Here is a 14,529-nt window from a genome sequence, read left to right as displayed (position 1 = left end):
TTTTTATAACACCCTTTATCTTTTGTCAAGGGAGAGCCTGGGATTGATGGGAAAACTGGCAGACCTGGGAATGCTGGAAACTCTGGAGACAAGGTAAACTTCCTTTGCAACCAGTCTGTCTTCAGTCCCTGTGTTCTATCCCCCCTACCTCTGTTACTGCTGCAATGTAACTTCCAAGCACCTGTGCATGACAAGGGCAGTTCTCGTCCTTTGGTTTCTTCTAAAAACTTAAGCCGAAAGGGAAAAAATAATTGCTTTTTTTCACAGACTCGGGGGAAAAAATATAATGGGATGTGGTGCCAGTTTGATCAGTGGGCAAATGTTTGCTTCTTTACAGAGCTCCCCTTTGGGTTCAGTGGTTAGCTGGTGGGTCTTGATCAGTAGGTTTATGCGGCCACCATGGCCTTGAACCTCAGAATGCTTCTGCTAGTGTGTCACTGTGTTCACCAAGGAGCCCCATTACAAGTGAGTGAGGTGAAGCACATGCATAAGTATGTAGAGCAACAGGGTCTTAACCCTTTCTCTCTGAAAGAGGAGACTTCAGCCAGCTGTATTGCTTTCTCTGAAGAATAGATCGTCTGTGCCATCTGCCGTAGTGTTCCTAGTGCACACAGCCTTGTTCCAAACCCTGTGATTTACCTTCTTTGCTTGTATCTAATTGGCCTGTGTAGGGACAAGTTGGCAGTCCTGGTGCCCCTGGAGAAAAAGGGGAGTTGGGAGATGAGGTGAGTCATGTGTGTGCTCGGATTTGGATGATTCTATTTGCTGGCACTTTTGAGTGTATTAACATGGCTTTTGTGTCTGTGCAGGGACCTCAAGGCCCCGATGGCCCACCTGGAGAAAGGGTAAGAGCACCAGAGTCACAAACCCTGGCAGAAGGGTGGCGGGGGGAGGGGGGGTGAGCAGAGGTGAGGTAATGCTAAAATGACAGGCTGGGACTGTCTGAGAATGATTGGGATTCTTCTCTTTGTACCCCCGGTGCATCCTCTGAGTGCATGCTGCACCTTTCCAGCAGATCCCTGCATTTCGCCTGCACTGAGCCCGGGCAGTTCCTTGGGGGTTTCAGGACCGACCTTGGAACGTTTGTTTAAAACACTGCCTTCGAATATGTTCCCACTGGCAGAGTAACACTGATGGGATGGACCAGAATCTGTCCACTCATTCCTCCAGTGCCTCCTTTAGAAACGTATTCAAACAACTGTTATCTCGCCCCTTCTCTCCTCTTGTTGGGCAAAGGGCTGTTTCTAGTTTATGGATTACCATGTCTGTGTGTTTCACTGGTACATGCACGAGTGCATTAGTGCAGCTATGGCCCTGTGCTCCATAATCCTCGAAGCTGTGGGAGCCATTGTTACTGCTTTAGTGCCGGTGCTGGGCAGGCCACTCTACAAGCAGGCAGGCTGTGCCCTGTGGAGCTCACATTCTGAAGTGGAGGGTACGGTGGACTTGCTCAGAGATGATAGACTAGGAGTCGTGGGAATCTCTGTGCTATGAGCTGGATTATTCCTCCTGCGGCAGGAGGCTCTGGGGGAGGACATCTGTGGAGATCCCCCTTCGTTGTCCCAGCAGATGGCAGGGATTTAGACTCTTGTCCAAACATGGTGGATCTCCAGGTATTCATGGAGGATCTTGCTGTCCTCACCGAGGCCTTGTGCTTCTGCCTCATCTGTGGCCCTCCCTTGGCAGTCCCTCCAGCTCCTGCTGCCTGCAGGGGTCTCCGTGGGATGTACAGAGGGGAGTGCAGTGCAAGGGACACCCCTTTCCCTTTCGCACCTTGTAGGGGGATGATCTGCCCCAGGGCTGGGCTGTCGTGGCCCCTGTGCTCATGCTCAGTGATGCCATGAGTTCGTTGCCGATCCTGGTGTGTAGCAGATTCTGAACTGCTGTTCTGATTCTTTCCAAACAGGGAAGCAACGGCGAACGAGGGCCACTGGGCACCCCTGGTGTTCGCGGGCCCAGAGGAGACAAGGTAACTACTTGCATCCACATGGCTGGGCCTCGCTCCTGTCTGGCTAGGTTAGCCACACCTGCTTCGGGAGCTGAAATGTGCTTCTTGCGCCCAGCCTGCTGGGCAATCCTGCTGTCCTTTCACATGCCAAGTACTCGCTTGGGGGATGGGTAGCCGCAAGGCTGCATGCATGGGGCCCTGAGCGCATGTGAGCAAAGCCTTCCTCTGTCTGTCACTTAACCAGCGTCCCTTGCCTGGCTCTCTCAGCACCAGCATGCAGTCCTGTGGCCGTCAACTGGGGGGGCTGGAACCTTCGACTCCTAGGGGACACAACCAGCTTGGGGGGCTGCGGAAAGCTGGCATCACAGCCCTGAATTGCTAGGGCTTTATATGCTCCTAGCCCTGCCGAACGCAGAGCAAAGCTGCCCCATTCCCATGGGAATGGGGCCAGAAGAGGAAGGTAGTGACTGATAAAACCCCTCCACACAGACAGAGAATTGACTCTGTCTTCTCTGTGGCTACTTGGTGCAAGGTGTGTTGCCTGCGAGCAGATGGGGCGTGGCTAACTGGGAGGGAAGGAGGCTGCACTGAGCTTTGTCCTGACCCTGTAAAACTCATAGCTCGTGATGGCTGCTCAGGAGTGCGGTGAGCCCCATGCACCTGTGGATACTGCTGCGGTGTCCGGGTGTGTCGTGGGCAGGACCCTCCCGCCGGCCGGCAGCACAGCAGAGAGCTTTTCCATGTTGGCAGCAGAGCCAAGGAGGTGGGATTCATGGGGCTGGTGATGGGAAACATGGGGCCGTGCTATTATTTCCTGCCAGTCCCGTCTCCAGGAGAGGAGAGTGCCATAGGAGGCTGTTGTCACAAAGGCCCCAGCTGTGGGTGGAGGAGACCGCCCCTTTCCCACACTGGGATTGCTCATTGTTGTCACAGTTTTGGGTACAGAACCCGGCTAGCCCCCTAGGGTGCTATGACTTGCAGTGTAGGTTCCAACTTCTCTCTGACCCTGGCAGCTGCAGTAGCCAGCAGCAGAGTCTGTGGGAGAAGAAAGAAATCAAGGGGGAAGAAAACGAAGGGAAATAGAGGGCTGCTTGGCCCTAATTTTAGAACCCGACTTAGCCCCAGACCTGACTCAGGCACCGTCAACCTGAACCTGACCCGAGATCATCAAGATCAGTGGTGTGCTTTGTCCTTGGGGCTTGGCTTCCCACTCCTCTTGCCCATGCCTGTGATCCATCTCCAGCCGCCTCCTGCCCTGGTGGCAGCAGTGTGCCCCGCTCCTGCCAGCCACCGCCCTCTGCTGGGCTGTGTGTGTTGCCCAGTAACCATTGGCACACTCACTCCCCCATGCGCACAGCCACCCCGACCCCACTGGAGGAGGGAGTGGATCAGCGATGACCTGACTAGAGGGCAGGAGAGCCAAACACGACACCTGTAGTCGGGTCTGAAGGGAAAACCAATCTCATCTTGGTAACTAGGGCCTGGAAGGAAGCTGCTGAGAATCTGCTTTGGTGGGAGGAACTTGCGGCTAAGTGTAGAGAAGTTTCCTTTCACATTGTAGCAAAGAGTCAGCCTGGAGCCGTCATGTCACTGTAACCCCCAGCTCGAAGCCAATAAGTAAACAATTGCAATGTGGGGAATTGCTTCCCAAAAGCAAGGGAAAGGGCAAGAGATATGATTCCCCGGGCGTTTCCAGGAGGTGGCAGCGCCAGCTAGTAGATTGCGATAATGGCAGAAGTGCTAGAAAATAAATGGCTGAACGTTTTCTCATGGTATTAGCAACAATCTGGTGCCCTTGCTTTTGAGTTCGCTGCTGAAGAGCTGTTTCAAGGGAAAATATCTCCTAGCAGTGCCAGTTTGCAGGGTCCCTGCAGTTTCCTGGCATGTGTAACTCACATGGTGAGCAGGAAAATGGATGGATGGATGGAGAGGAGGATATGGCACTCAGCTCCCCTTTAATAGGGCGTGAGCAACTCAGCATGGGCTGGTAGTCAGTAGGAAAGTATTCCGTGTGTCAGCCACAGCGTGATTCATCCTGCAGGCCTCGTGCAGCAGAGGGCAGGAAGCAGCACGCCATTGGCCAAAACCAACATGCTGCAAACCCTGGGCAATGGCACTGGTCATGCCGAGTGATGGAAAACATACAGTTGCCTTGAGAGGTGCTGGGGATGAGGAATAGGAACAGCAGCGAGCAGGACGTACTGTACTAGCTTCCAGCCGATGGATTCCCCTCTGTCCAGCCGCTCCCTGTTGCCCACAAGACACGCAGGCTGCTGCCACAGCTATGTTTACAGGGCAGCCAAGCAGTCGCTGAGCCTTCCTTCCCATTCATGCTGTGAGAAAGGCATCGTGAACCCCCTCCGGGAAGCTCCTGCCGACATGGTGCACAGAGTCAGGCCTGCCTTCGGTGGAGCTAGCACTCGCTCGTTTTGCCCACATGGCTGAGCCCCTTAAAGCCCAGTGCAAAGTAACCTGAGAAAGGTTTCTGTCTGCAGGGTAGCAGTGTATGAGGTATTCAGTGAGTGTAGGAGCAGCCCCACAAAGCCCCGGTGAGAGCCAAGATTCCAAATGTTAAACTGCTGCATGTGGTGTAAACTGACTGGTTTCCTGCGCCCAGCGTGAGGATCGTCCAGCCACGCAGCAAGGAGCTGAGCTACACCAGATGGTCTGGGCATGCCATGGCCCAGGGTTCTGGTTGGCAGAGCATCTCAGCCAGGCCGGTCTCTTGCCTTGGAGGGTCACCCAAAGCCTGACCGGATTGGCCAGCATCTTGGGGCCATCTCTTCCCCCCGCTTCATGGCACAGAGGACAGCAAGCGTATCCTGAGAGTGTGATAGTGGGGTTGGAGGGAGGGGGATAAACGTGGAGCTGCTCGCAGTCCCTCTGGGAGGCTCTGTGTGATTCAGCATGTGCCCACTTAGGAAGATGTACCCTGTAGGGGGAGGAGGTAGTTCCTGTAAGCAGCATCCTCCCCAGGCCAATATCACCCATTTCTGCATCAACTCCACACTCAGAGGAGGAAGCCAGATAATGAGAGAGCCAAAGCATTGCAACAGGCTAGGCCTGCTATCAGATGCAGAGGGGGCATTATCTGTGAGGGAAATACTGCTGGTGCACGAGCGGTCAATGTCCATGGGGGGTCAGGGCTGGAATTTATTGTAGATCTTTAGCGTCTGGGAAATTGTCACAGGATCATAGCATAGCAATGTCGGGCTGGAAGAGAACTTGAGAAGTCATCAAATGCAGTCTCCTGCACTGAGGCAGGACCAATGAAACCTAGACCATCCCTGACAGGGGCTTGTCTAACCTGTTCTTAAAGACCTCCAGTGATGGAGATTCCACAGTCCCCTTGGAAGCCAGTTCCAGAGCGTAAGTACCCTGAGAGCTAGAAAATTTTTCCTGACACCTCACCTAAATCTCCCTTGCTGCAGATTAAGCCCATTACTTCTTATCCTATCTTCAGTGGACATTGAGAACAATTGATCACCATCTTCTTGATAACAGCCCTTAACATATTTGAAGACTATCAGGTTCCCCCTCGGTCTTCTTCTCTCAAGACTAAACATGCCCAGTTTTTTTAACCTTTATTCGTAGGTCAGGCTTTGTAAACCTTTGATCATTTTTTGTCGCCCTCTTCTGGATTCTCTCCAATTAATCTACATCTTTCCTAAAGTATGGCAGCCAGAACCGGACACAGTACTCTAGGTGAGGCCTCACCAGCACAGAGAATGGGACAATTACCTTCCCTGTCCTCCATATGATTCTCCTGTTAATAGATCCCAAAATGATATTAGCCTTTTTCACAACTGCATGATGTCGTTGACTCGTGTTCAATTTGTAATCCACTACCACCCCTAGATCCTTTTCAGCGGTATCACCTCCTAGTCAGTTATTCCCCATTTGGTAGTTGTGCAAGTGTAGTACTTTGCACTTGTCTTTATTGAATTTCATCTTGTTGATTTCAGACCAATTGTCCAATTTGTCAGGGTAATTTTGAATTCTGTCCTTCAAAGTGCTTGCAACCATCTCTTGTCTCCATTATCAAAGTCATTAATGAAAAATACTGAACAGTATTGGACCCAGTACTGGCCTCTGTGGGACCCCTCTAGAAACACCCAATTTGAGAGCAACCCATTGATAATTACTCTTTGAGTACAGTTTCTCAATCAGCGGTGCGCCTACTTTATAGTAATTTCATCCAATGACATTTCCGTAGTTTACTGATGAGAGTGTCACATGGGACATGGGCTGCCACTGATGCCTTTCATGAATAGGCCCAATGCTGGGCTTTCCCAAGAGACAAGCTGGTGGAGTCTTAAAGATCCATTTCTTCCTTCCCTTTGGGATCAGCTAGAAAAACTTTACACAGCTCTGATCATCTCCACCGTTTAGACATGGTAACTTATTTCTCACATCACACCTCGGATCCTTTGTCTAGGTACATAGGCTGACTGACAGCAAGAGAATGCCTGAGTCATAGCTGCAAACTGGTGCGCACCCTGCTGCAATGAACATTGGCAGTAGAAGCCATTAGCACTATAGAGATCTCCTTGGCATTCTAGACCTGGGGGAGGAGTGCATAGAACGCCACAAGGAAACTTTGTGGGGTGGGGGCACTGAGTCATGCTTGTTGTTGGAAAATGCCCAAACTGTAATTTCCTGTTTACAAGACTATGTCCTGGGAACAGCAGCCCCTCAGTGTGTTGTTTGCAAGGCAGATGTGCATGAGAAGGAAGCCACAACAGTGCCTTGGAAAGAGACTGTTAAGAAAGGGGTGGAGGCTAATTTCCAAGGCTCGGGTCTGGCTTGAGGGCTGATCGCATTGCCAGAAACATCTCCCTCAGTATTGAGAACATTCATAATGTTATGTTTACTGCTTGGCGTGGCCTGATGGAAGCTTCTAGCTAGCAAACAATGACTTTATTTCTCTGAGTTTTATAGTTCATCCAAGCTCTAGCCATTAGGCAAAGTGGTCAGTTAGATATAAAAGTAATGGAAGATTTATGCACTAGTTCTTGCGGTTAGTGTGAAGAAATGCATGGCTCAAAAAAGGTTGTAAACACACAGGAGACGTTTCTAGTGAAAGAGTTTAGATTCTTACCAAGTGGGCTTGGCAGTGGGGCTGGCAGATCTAAGACCGGACCCAAATATGCACAGCGGAGGTTGCTGCTAGGCTCATGAAGTGCACATCTAAGGGACAACGTGCTTTGCATGAGAGTGGAGCTAACTTAGCTTTGCCGAGAACTGGCCGAGATAGCTAAGAATTCCCAGTGAGACCGTGGGGGTGAGGCAATTCCTGACTATTACACCTTGCAACCTCAATGCTTTGCTCATCTCCTGTCTTGTTGTGGTGTGTATCCTGCGATGGTGTTGGCAAATCAGCATACAGGGACGGCACAGTTTCAGGGGTTTCTCTGTAGTTGTTTCCCTGTGCTATGGTTAGTCATGGGGGGTCAGCGCCACAGGGCAAGGTTTCCTCATTAATCGTGCAGTCTGGGAATCACCTTACCACAGAGTGCTTAGAAAGATGTAATACTGGGGGTCATGGGTTTAGTGCTAAATGCACTATGGGTTTCCATTTACAGCTCCGCTAAGTGGGGCTTTCCAAAGCCAGCCAGAGAGCCAGCCAGCTCCAGCACCCTTTCATCCATTCCATCTGTAGGAAAAACTCTGCAAGCTGCACAGGGCCAAATTCCCAGGAGAATCTCCACTTCCGGCGTCCAGTTCCCTGGTCTCAGCCCCATCTCTTGCCCTCACTGCCCACTCCCGGCAGCTCCTGACAGTCTGCAGAGCCAACAGGTTCTGTTTTAACAGGTGCGAGGAAGAGGATGTGAAGGGAGAGATGTGAAGATTCTAGTCCTTTAAAAGCAGGAGGCGATGAGCACACACCGCATCCCAGTATCCGCCACAGGGGTTGTTCCCTGGCCTTTGTTCTTTGGCAAGCCTTTTCACCAAGCCATGCATTAGCAGATACGTTACCAGTCTCTCTGCTTCCCCTCCTCCCCTCAATATTGAAAAAGGGCCAAATCCTGCCCCACCCCTTTGTGAGCACAAGGTCCCAACGCACATGGCAATAGCCCCGAATGGGTGGGATTGGAAACCTCTGCGCACTGTGAAAGATACATAGCTCCCTGGCATACATCTTTCCAAGGCACAGCTGAGGCTGGGGGCCAGTCTGAAAACAAGGGCCCCAGCTCCCTGCTGTACGTGCTGGGATGGCCCATGTCCGACCCATGAAGAGATGCTGTATAAAAGCATCCTGTTGGGATGCAAGGCAGAGTGCCCACCAAGCAGTGGGCAGAAAGGCTGGGAAGATATCTTGGCTTGACAGTGAGATCTTTGAGGAAAGGACCACATCATCATAGGTGTTTACACAGCCCCTAGCTCAGCGGGGCCTGATCCTGACAGGGGCCAATGGGTGCCATTGTCGTGGTCATCAACAATGATAAGTGAAACGTCACGTGAGTCATTAAGGCAGAGATGGACCCAGACCGAAACCCTAGATACAAACATCCCCAAGCTTGGAGAAAGCTTGCCTCTCAATCCATTCTGAGTTTCCCAGGGGAACCCTGCCTGTCTAGGGTGCTGCTCCACAACCCTCCATGTCAATTCCCCAGAGCTCCAGCCAATTTCCCTCCTGATCTTTGTGACTTGGACCCATGGCTAAAACTCCAAGAAGCTTTGTCTGTGGATAAAAGTCTGATTTATAAAATACTCCCTTTTCTGCCCACCTGGGCTGCTTTGCTAGCTGGCTGTGCTCCCCAACACATGCAGGACTCTCAGCTTCCAAAGGAGTTCCTGGAGTTACATGTTTTTTTCTGCCTTTTCAGGGTGATCCTGGACCACAGGGGGACCAAGGACGAGAAGGACCACTCGGAGCCCCTGGAGACCCAGTAAGAATGTGACTGATCCGTCTCACTGGGGCAGAAGGGAAATGGGGAGCATGACCAATCAGAGGGAGAGGTGGCTTAAGTTGTGTGCCACCCGGTCTGGACAGGTGCCCCCAAGAGCAGTGGCAGTGGGCAGGGTGCATACAGGAGTCCAGGACATGGACAAGCCTAGAAAATGGAGACTTGCCTGGCTGCTGGGGACCGAGAAAATGCCACATTATTTCCTCATCCCAGTGGAAACAGATGCCAGCAAGTCTGTCAGACAGAGCTGGAAACCGACCAATCTGAACGGCAGCAGCACACAGAAAGCTAGGCTCCATGCTGCTCTGAGCCATGTGAGTAAGTGAGCTCCGGGGCTGCCGGGGGCATGACTGGGCCCCTGCATTGTCATCTAAAGCCCCAGCATCTTTCAATGGTCCATTCTAAAGCGTGCATGAATTGAGGGCTCCTTTCCGCAGCAGCCCTAGCTTTCCAGAGTGCTGTTCCCGTCATTCTGCCCCTCCGAGCATGGTGCGCAGCTTTCCAAAGTGGTGTGCACCAGCGTGGCCAGAGGAGAGGAAGCTGCAGGGTCTATTGCAGTTTGCTGGGGGAAAAGGGACTCTTCCATGGCGCCTCCGCCTCACCCAGCAGGAAGCAGCGCTGGTGGGAGCAGCCCTGCCCATTTCCATGAGGGGTGAGTGGGCACTGAAAACGAATGCAGGCGCTTTGCTCCTAGCAGAGTTTCACCAAAGGCTGCTTCCCTCCTCTTGGGAGCTGAGTAGAGGGGGCCCGACCATTCCCTCAGATCATCAGCAAAGAGGGCACCCCCATGTTGATCTGTCACGCCCCGAGTGTCATGCTCCCCCAGGGCCACAGCCTTTAGGCTGGGGTGTCTCTAGCCCAGCAGGGAGCACCGCTTCTCCGCTTTCCTGTTTCAGAAGGTGGAGCAGTCTGCAGGGACCCACGCTTTGCTCCTTGTCCAAGCCCCACAGAGCCGGCCATCTGCAAAGCTTTAGTTGTTTATAGCCAGGAATGCTGAGCTGAGCCGCAGGTACTTTCCATCTGGGCCCCTGGGCCAAATGGAAAACAGCCACTAGAACGATAGCTCACAAGGGCTTCAGCTCTGAGCCGAGGCCAGAGGACACAGTGTCCTCTGCCTAAGTTAGGGGCGTGTGTGCAGGGAGGGGGCGCATAATTCTTGGCAGGACCAAGATACAGCTAGGCAATGTTACAGAAATTCCCAAGTGATTGGGATATGACTCCCACATACAATCGATTCACCCCAGGCAGGGACAGAGATAAGGCAGCACCCGAATCTGGGGCTGCCAGGGGCTGCTTACCGGGTGCAGGCCAAGGCTGCCTTAAATCGTGCCCTAGTTGCCGAGGCCTACTGCATCAACCCAGTCATGGGTGGGTAGGAATGTCTGGGGCATGACCCGGGCTGCTCGATGGCTCTGTTGTGCTGTCATCGCTGGGGCAATGGGACAATGGGGAATCAGGCTTTGTGGGGCTGCCGTTCCCCTGTGCTCTGGTGTGGGGAGGATTCTCAGGAGGTAGGTCTATGCGGACAGGCAGTGCAGCTGCTTCCCCATCAGCCTCCTCCCCTCCCCCCGAGTCTGTGCACAGAGCTCCAGGATCCCCTCCGAGGCACTGCGACGCGCCCCCTTCCAGCACAGCATTTAATTAAAGGCAGCAGCACGGGTAGGCTAAGCACGGGTGCTGGCATCAGATCTGGTCTGCAGCTTGGTGCCAGACACAGCTTGAGTCAGCCCGGGATGGAAACATTCTGTGCTGACGCTGGGCGGCAGGATCTGGCCTGTTGACAGTTCTGCTTTACAGGCAGCTGTAGCTCTGTCCCTTGTCTGGGAAGGGCTTGGGTACGGGAGAGACTTTGGTAGTAGAAAAGCAATTCTTTTTTATGAGCGCTGATGGGATTTGCCCTGTGCTGGCTGAGACCCTTTGCAAAGGCTTTTGCCAAGAGCAGCATTACAAAGGGCTCCAAAGTGCTTGCCTGTAACTCTTCCATCTCCAGCCAGTCTGCAGCAAGAGACACGGCCCAGCTGGGATTCTCCCCCCCTCTGCCATTTTACTTTGTTTACATAAAGCAGGGAAAAGTTGATCCAGTTTCCTCAAATCTGCAACATGACAATCCTGCCCTTGCTCGGTTGTGTCTGAGCAATGAACTCCTGTGAGCAAGACAGTGTGGGAGGGCCGGCCCCACAGCCTGAGCACCGCGTAATTAGGGGATGATTAAGGCTGTCACCTTGGACCCTGGGCCCTGTGGTTGAAGGGGGCCACAGGACGGTTACAGAAGGTGGCACTGTGTGGGTAGCGGCATGCCTTAGGCCATGCTGTTCTGCTTGGGGAGGTAGGCAGTGCCTTTAGCACATTGCATGCTGTGAAAGGACTCGGGAGAGCTGGGTTCTACTCCAGTCTCTGCCACCGGCCCGTGCCTCAGTTTCCCCATCTGTAAAAGGGGGCTGATGACCTCTTTAACATCCTTTGCGAATGACTGATGAAAAGCGCTATGGATTACTGTAAAGTTATTTTGCAGGACCTGTGCCCAACAGAGAGTTATGCTGATCTACCACCCAGGGTACCGTGCTACCATGTGGGGATCGGAGCCTGGACTCAACACCGCGTGATCTTGCTTTCCAGACCAGGCTCAGGGGCTGGTAGTGCTGGCTGGGCAATGCAAGCATGCGTGGGTACCTTGTCTAGACAGGGAATGTGGGTCTCCTGTACGTGTTGCTTTGCAGGGGACAGGGCTGTGCAGGAGCCCATGTTAGTTCAGCCAGCACCACTTCCTCCAGCTGTGTAGTTATCTGCTGATAAATTCCAGCCCAATCATCTGGGGCTTTGGTGTTCTCCACCGAAGCTACAAAACGACAGAGGTGGAGTTAAAACCAACATAAAAGCCCGGGGAATTCCAAAGCCTAAGGCCTTGGTTTTAAACCCCAGCTAGTGTCGAGCAACACATCTGTCACATCATTCAAAACTTCCCTGTGCTGGACAAGCGAGGAAGTGAATCATTATGGACATCAGATGTGTTCCTCTGCTCACAAACGATGGCTCCTGGCTTACGAACTGATGCACTCGGGCAAGGTCCTGCACCCAGATGAGGGCCACGGGAGTCACTTTGCAGGCTCAGGGCCTGGCTTCAGGTATGAAGTCATGCACATTCCCTCACAACATGGCAACCTTCGTTCTGACTCCAAATGAATGCTATTCTTCCGCCAATAATCCCCAGATATAAGCACCACACGAAGCCCTCGGGATCAGAACCATAAGCAGCATGTATGGCCGAGTGCATGATACAGGCATGTCTCATTTTCAAGTTGCTGGAAGCCAATGAAGTGGAATCAAATGACGTCATGGAGCGTGTCGCTTGAGCTCCACAGCATGGATGTGGTGGGAGCCGCACTGACTGGGGAGCGAGTGGCATTACAGCTTCTGGGGCTGCCTTTGCACAGGGGCCAGTCCTGCTTCTGCTTGGTCGCTGTCAGGTTCACCATTCCCATGATCTCTCTCCAGTTATCGATAACAAATACCACATGATTTCCACAGCACGCTTGGCTTCACACCTCTGATTATTGAAATACCGATAAAGGATCAAATGCAAAGCAGGCTTTTGTACCGGGGACATCCTGCCTCCCATCTAGACCAGCTGCAGAAAGGGGCCTGGGACCACAGATATGGGCTAGGGAAGCCAGCAAGCTGTAGTGTCTGTTCTTTAGGGTCTGGGGGAAGGAGGGAAGCAGCAGGGAACTGAGAGCCAGTGCGCTGCAGGGCCTGTTCTCCCGTTTAGAAGTGGAAGGATATATCTCTGTGGACGTGCTAACCGTAAGGAAGGAGAGACATACATTGTAGGTTATGATTTATGGCTTAGAAGCACTTCAGGCCCCTGCACTATTTTGTTTTTAAAATATATATTCAGGCTGCGGGGGAGGGGACAGAGGTGCATATGTAATGGATACCTCTCAAGAAAGGGACGGAGGCAGCGGGCACTCGCTTATTCCAATCACTGTTTTGTGATGTTGACAAGCTATGTCCGTTGGACGCTAAGATAAGAGCATCAAAGCTGCTTCATTTGCGGATGAAGCCTGTTCCAGATTTGAACTGAGAATACAGACATTTAGGAAAAATAATATCCCAGTCTGAGCTTCTATGCAAAGCTTGAGCAAAAGATTTTAAAATAGGTTAATTCCTGTAAATGTATTTAGGACAAGTATATTCTGCCCCAGAAAAATCCACCCCTCGTTCTTTAATAAAAATCCAAGGCAGTGGGCCTGTCTCAGCGTGCTGTTGTATGTGGAAGATACTGTGATACAATCAGTCATCCGTCAGAAGAACAGTATATGCTATAACATTGGATCTGAGTTCTTCCCAGATAGGAGACCTGCTGACTGTCTTGGTCAGGTGTAATGAAAATAGATACAGGGTTGCAGTAAGATTTCAGAAGTAGTTGTGCTCTAAGATTTTTTTTCCCATAAGCTGGGGGAAAATGCTTTTGCTCAGCCAAATTGAAAATAAATGGGTAATTGGTATTGGGAAGGGAAGGAGCTTGGAAAACAACAGTATTTTTCAAGGCTCGCTATCAGCGCGTTCTGGCTCTTCGAATGTGTTTCTCTTGGCTCAGTGTATGGACTTCTGCTAACCCTTGACTTCATTTCGCTTTCTTTATGTCTGTGAGAGAGTCTAGAGATCAGTGCATGCTTTCTTTGATCTCTTTGGAAATCCTGGTGTTCCCTTCTGTGTGTGTGTGAGAGAGACCCCCATGCTAGGCAGTGTACACACACACACATGCACACACACGCACAGTAGGCGGATGGGGAGTTACCGAGGTCTGTTGCATACAGAAACCTAAATGCATTCCAGGCTCTGTACCAAGTCTGTAGAAATGGCACGGACAGCACAAGCCAAGAATATATTGGTCAGGGGTCCAGGCGACATAAAACAAGGACAGTTTTCTGTTTCCATTATCACCATCTTCTCTGCTTTCCTTGTTTTCAAGTTCATTGTAGTGTATGGAATAAGGAAGCACCCCTTTAAATAGTCTGCGAGCCTTCTAGTGGTACTCACTATGTTCTGTTTTAGAACCCATCAGAACCCCACCAGAGCAGCCATGTGTATGTGGTTAGGCCTTCCGTGTTTGTGTATATTCAGTAAACATGGTTATTTGCAACCCAGCTGAGCTCCTGTGGCTTCTTCATGTTATTTTTGTGGTGCAAAGAGCAAAAGACACATCAGTCAGAGATGAAAATGGGATGCTGGAGGGCAGCATGGAGCACACTGAGAATGCTATAGCATCTCTGCAGCTTTTAAATGAAGACAACAACAACAAAGTGTTATTTGCATTCCCCTTCAAGTGGGAGGAGTAAAACTTAAAATGGAGCTGGATACAGCATCTGGTCTTTTTAATTTCACAGCAGGATTATCAGAGAGCACTTCATAGCGTGAAGTTGCAGAAAACCTCAGTGCTATTAAAATCACACAGGGAAATCTTCCCTCTTCTACGCATTATTACCGTGAAGGGAACATATGACTCAAAATAGCATCTTCCAAACCTATCTGTTCAGAAGCAAGGAAATCCTGCCTTACTTGGTAAAGAGTGGCTGGGAGAGATTCAGGTGAACAAACCAAAACAAATTTCCAGCCTCAAGCTCAAACTCTTGAACAAGGCAACTGATGTTTTTCAGGATGGTATCAAAA

The 14,529-nt window shown here is 51.4% G+C and overlaps 1 protein-coding gene across 1 annotated transcript in view; it reads left to right on the top strand.

The window, feature by feature from the left end:
• Positions 1–14,529, top strand: part of COL6A1 (collagen type VI alpha 1 chain) — a 61,854-nt gene that overhangs the window by 19,709 nt on the left and 27,616 nt on the right. The window contains exons 16-20 of the mRNA XM_067548584.1: positions 31–93; positions 672–725; positions 810–845; positions 1,907–1,969; positions 8,779–8,841. Coding sequence (XP_067404685.1) covers positions 31–93; positions 672–725; positions 810–845; positions 1,907–1,969; positions 8,779–8,841 — 279 coding nt within the window. The remainder of the gene's footprint in view (positions 1–30; positions 94–671; positions 726–809; positions 846–1,906; positions 1,970–8,778; positions 8,842–14,529) is intronic.

This window comes from Emydura macquarii, unplaced genomic scaffold (genome assembly GCF_026122565.2).
Source record: "Emydura macquarii macquarii isolate MOO-44397 ecotype Brisbane River unplaced genomic scaffold, CSIRO-AGI_Emac_v2 contig_1253, whole genome shotgun sequence".
Taxonomy (NCBI): domain Eukaryota; kingdom Metazoa; phylum Chordata; order Testudines; family Chelidae; genus Emydura; species Emydura macquarii.
This window is presented reverse-complemented; position numbering and strand designations above follow the sequence as displayed.